The 5,152-nt window shown below is 46.8% G+C and overlaps 1 protein-coding gene across 1 annotated transcript in view; it reads right to left on the reverse strand.

The window, feature by feature from the left end:
• Positions 1 to 5,152, reverse strand: part of ACOX3 (acyl-CoA oxidase 3, pristanoyl) — a 70,854-nt gene that overhangs the window by 64,898 nt on the left and 804 nt on the right. Inside the window, exon 2 of the mRNA XM_006875322.1 lies at positions 3,946 to 4,179. Within this exon, the coding sequence (XP_006875384.1) occupies positions 3,946 to 4,179 (234 nt within the window). The remainder of the gene's footprint in view (positions 1 to 3,945; positions 4,180 to 5,152) is intronic.

A 5,152-nucleotide genomic window follows, 5' to 3' on the forward strand; every position in this document is an offset into this window, starting at 1 on the left:
GGAAAAAAGTATACCAAGCTAACTGCAACTATAAACAAGCAGGAGTGGCAATACTAATCTCCGATAAAGTAAACTTTAAGACAAAAACCAGCATAAGAAACAAAGAAGAACACTAGTTCGTGATCAAATGATCAATTGTGCAAGACGACACAACCATAATAAATATCTACGCTCTCAATGAAAGAGCACCAAGATATATGAAGCAAACCTTACTAGAGTTGAATAAATAAATAGATAAATCTACAATTATAATGGGAGATTTTAATAGGCCACTTTCGAAAAGGGACAGAACAACAAGAAAGAAACTCAACAAAGTTACAGAGGAACTAAACAACACAATCAACCAACCTGACATCACAGATGTGTACAGAGCATTCACCCCAACAACAGCACAATATACATTCTTCTCCAGTGCACATGGAACATTCCCCAGAAATGACCATGTGTTAGGTCACAAAGCAAGCCTCCATAAATTTACAAATCAGCATCTTTTCAGACCACAATGCAATAAGACTAAAAACCAACTATAAGAAGACCAAGGAAATAAAGCCAAATGCATAGAAACTGAATAACACCCTGCTGAAAAGTGACTGGGTAAAAGAAAAAATTAAACGTGAATTCACAAAGTTCCTAGAAACAAATGAGAATTAAAACACAACATACCAAAATCTTTGGGACACAGAAAAATCGGTGCTGAGGACAATTTATTGCGATAAATGTGCACATCCAAAAAGAGGAAAGAACCAAAATTAACACATTAACACAGCATCTCCAACAATTAGAAACAGAGCAGCAGAGGGAACCCACAGTCACCAAAAGAACAGAAATAATAAAGATTAGAGCAGAAATAAATGAGATGGAAAACAGAAAAACTATAGAAAGAATTAACAGGACAAGAAGCTGGTTCTTTGAAAGGATTAATAAAATTGGTAAAACTAACAAAAGAAAAGAGGGGAAAGGCAAATAATTTGCATTAGAAACCACATGGGCGATGTCACAACGGAACCAAAAGAAATCAAAAGGATAATAACAGAATACTATGAAGAGTTATACTCCAACAAATTCAAAAAATAGAAGAAATCGATCCATTCTTAGGAAAACACGACCTACCTAACCCTAAACTTACAGAGTGAAGTAGAAAACTTGAACAGACCCATAACATAAGAAGAAATTGATCAGGTCATCAAAAAACTCCCAACCAAAAGAAGTCCAGTCCCAGAAATGTTCATGGGTGAGTTCTACCAAACATTCAGGGAAGAGCTGTCACCAATTCTACTCAAATTATTCCAGAATATAGAAGAGGATGGAAAACTTCCTAATACTTTTTATGAAGCAAGCATAACCTTCGTACCAAAACCAGGGAAGGACGTCACTAAGAAAGAAAATTATAGACCAATATCCCTCATGAACATAGATGCAAAAATTCTCAACAAAATCCTAGTCAACAAAATCCACAATAAAACAAAAATAATACAGCATGACCAAGTGGGTTTCATCAAAGGGGTGCAAAAAAAAACCCTGAATCCCATCCAGAATTGTCTGAGGTGGGAAATTTCCACTGGAAAGGACATGTAGACCAGCCTGGAGCGGCTAGAAGAACAGAAGATACTTCATGAAGAAAGACCAGCAGGAAAAATCACAGCCGTCAGATTGATTACTACAAGAACAAGTAAGCTGTTTGCCCGGGAGCCATCAAGGCAAGTGGTTGGGTCCCCTCAGAATAAACTCCCTTCCAAGACTAAGACTCAAGGGGAATACACGAGCAGGCATGTGGTCTGGCTGGTGACCATGTTGGTCATCGATAAGGGAAGAGGGGAAAAAAACAGCAATGCAGTTGGGATCTAAGTCCGACCATACTCAACAGACTCCTGTGAATCTGGGTGGAGACCTGGATGGCCAACAGTTACAACAAGCCACAGGCTTGCTTCTGGTCCCTGTGGTTAGCCCCAAAAAGGGAGAAGAGGACACAGGTCTCCCTGCGATCTGCTCCCTCTTTCGCAATGGTCTTCTTGTTCTTTGTTGGTGGAGAGAGAGAAATATCCCCAAGACCTTCATCTTGTGGACTTTAGCTTCCACTGGACTGCTAACCAGAGTCGGCAGTTCAAACCCATCAGCTGCTCTGTGGAAGCAGCTGTTCCTGTAGAGACCGACAGCTTGGAAACTAGTACCGGGTCATGTGGGTCACGAGGGCAGTGGGTTTAGGGGCTGCCTATGGTCCCAGCTCTTAAGTGTACACACAGCACATGAGAGGACTTCAGAAAGCTCATGGAAAAGCAGAATTGAAATATCGTGGGATATTCCCACAAACTTTGAGAATCCCTTCGTATAGGACTGGGAGAAGAGTGGAGTGCTCATTCAGAACCACAAGATCTACCCGTAGAGTCTCTGTTTTTCTTTTCCATCAACACACACAACGCTGTAGACAAATATTTACAAAAATACATAAATTCCCACATTGTAAACTGAAGTGTATCCTCAGAGCTCCGTCATGGATTGAATGGTGGACCAAAACATGGGTCAATGAGACTGGGTCATGAGTGCCAGTAGTTTGACAGTTATATGATGACGTCACATGGCAGCTGTGCGCTGGTATCACATGGCAGCTGTGTGAGAATGTCATATGGCAGTCGTGTGATGTCACGTAGCAGTTGTGTGGTGACATCATGTGGCCGCCATGCAGTAATGTCATGTGGCAGTTGTGTGTGGTCACGTGACAGTTGTGTAATGATGTCACATGGCAGCTACGTAGTGATGTCACATGGCAGCTACGTTGTGAAGTCACGTGGCAGTTGTGTGATGATGTCACATGGCAGTTGTGTGATGTCACGTGGTAGCTATGTAGTGATGTCATGTGCCAGTTGTGTGACGATCCCCAGGATGTGATCCAATGTGAGAAACCGAGGAGAGGATTAAGGATGGGCTGCAACACCCTCAATCCCATCACAATCCCGATCGATGTCAGGGAGTCTCCCAGGGGTGTGGTCTGCATTTTACAACAAATACAGGAGAGAGAAGGGAGCAGGGAGAGAGGGACCCACCACACCGAGAAAGCAGAGCCGGGAGTGGAGGGCGTCCTTTAGATCCGCGGTCCCAGCCCTGTGAAGCTCCTAGATTCAGGGGAAGACTGATTCCATGGAGATTTCTAGGGAACACTGGGTCCACAAAGCAGACCCGGGAGTGGAGGGTGTCTTTTAGACCCATGGTCCCAACCCTGTGAAGCTCCTAGATCCAGGGGAAGACTGATGCCAAGACGCATGGAGATCTCCAGGGAACTCTGGGCCCACAGATGCAGACAGGAGACCAGGCCCTTCCCCAGAGCCAGCAGAGAGAGAACATCTTCCCCTCTAACTGCCATCCTGAATGTGACCTTCTAGCTCCTAGACTGTGAGAAAAGGAATTTCTGTTTGTTAAAACCACCCCCTTGTGCTAGCTGGGTTACAGCAGCATCAGAGAACTGAGACTCCAACCTAAGGAAGCCCTGTGTCTGGACATAGAGGTGTTCTTCTGAGAGTCACACAGTCACACTAGAGAAGGGTGGGTCCTGAAGCTAATCATCTCTGGGTTCTAAATAGACCAGGACAGACAAACATACAGGGTGGAGGAAGACAGTACGTGAGGGGCATTCACAAACACAGGAACGCCAAGGACTACCAGCCAGCAGTCACAGAAACCAGAAGCCAGACCTCAGAAGGAGCCAGCATAGTCAAGACCCTGACAGGGGCTTTGAGCCCCCGATGGAGGATAAATTCCTGTTCCTTCAGGTCGCCCATGGGTGACATTTCTGCTCTTGCAGCACTGGGTACCTAGACCCCTTACAGAAGTGTCAAAGTCAACATGCTAACAGTGACAGCCACCACCAAGGCCAGGGTGAAAACACTTCTGAACCCCAATGTCCCTGCTCCCCTGGGGCCACACGGGGCATCGTGCCAGCGTGGGCGCACTCACCAACATGTTCAGGATGTACTTGATACCCACAGACCAGTCGTACATGCCCATGCACTCAATGAGCACGGAGACTTTCACAGGTGCCTGGAGGAAGTCCTTCACCCTCACGAATCTGTACTCCAAAAAGCGTTTGCACCGCAGGAAGCTCAGTTCACGGTACTTGTCCACAGCTATGTCCCCTCGGCAGCACCGGGCAAAGAGAGGGTCGTTCTCCAGAGTCGAGAAGATGGTTCTCTGTAAGCAGGGAGGAAGAGGAGCTGAAGGGAGGGAGGCAAAGCAGCCCCGGCCGGTCTCACTCCCATGCTAAACACACAGTCTGTTCTGGTCCCGTGTCCCCCAACAACTCCCTGAGGACCTCTGCATGCCCACCTTGCCGCATGGCCCTAGGTGTGGGAAGGGGAGGAGGGCCAGGGCAAGGCCCTAGGTGTGGAAAGGGGAGAAGGGCCAGGGCGAGGCTCTGGTACCACTGGCGCAGGTACGCCTGCACCGAAGTCACATGGCTGTATGCCCCGCCTCCATAGAGGTCACGTGGCTGTCCGTCTCCACGTGGCTGTTGCCATCACCGTCAGTCCATTCCGATGCTGGCGACCCCGTGTGTGCAGGGTAGAACTGCTTCATGGGGTTTTCAAGACTGGGACCTTTCAGAAACGGATTTTGCAAGGCCTGACTTCTGAGGCACCCCTGGGTAAATTCGAACCAGCAAACTTTCAGATGGTAAACTCCATTACCACTGAACAGAGTCTAACTCTTAGCGACCCTGGAGGACTGAGTAGAACACCTCCGCAGCGTTTCCCAGCCTCAGAAGTTTTCCAGAGCTGACAGCCTCATTGTCTCTCCATCCGAGAGGCTGGTGGGTTTGAATGGACCACCCTGCAGTCAAGCATGTAACGGGTGCACTACTCAAGCCGCTATTTGCTATTGTTGTTGTTTAATGCCATTGAGTCAGTTGTAACTCATAGCAGCTCTATATAGGGTTTGCAAGGAGAGGCTGGTGGGTTTGAACCGCCACTTTGTGATTCAAATCGACCTTACAGTCCAGGGCTTATTCTAGAGTGCCACACTAGGCCAATTAACTAAGTAGATGGCACTGCAGGTCAGTGGATGTATGTTTCTGAAATGATTTCAAACCTTGTACAGCCTAGAACACCTGACCCTACAGACAGTGTGTACAACCCCACATAGCACAGCCTACAGACAGTGTGTACAG

The sequence above is a fragment of the Chrysochloris asiatica genome, unplaced genomic scaffold (assembly GCF_000296735.1).
Source record: "Chrysochloris asiatica unplaced genomic scaffold, ChrAsi1.0 scaffold00319, whole genome shotgun sequence".
Classification (NCBI taxonomy): Eukaryota; Metazoa; Chordata; class Mammalia; order Afrosoricida; family Chrysochloridae; genus Chrysochloris; species Chrysochloris asiatica.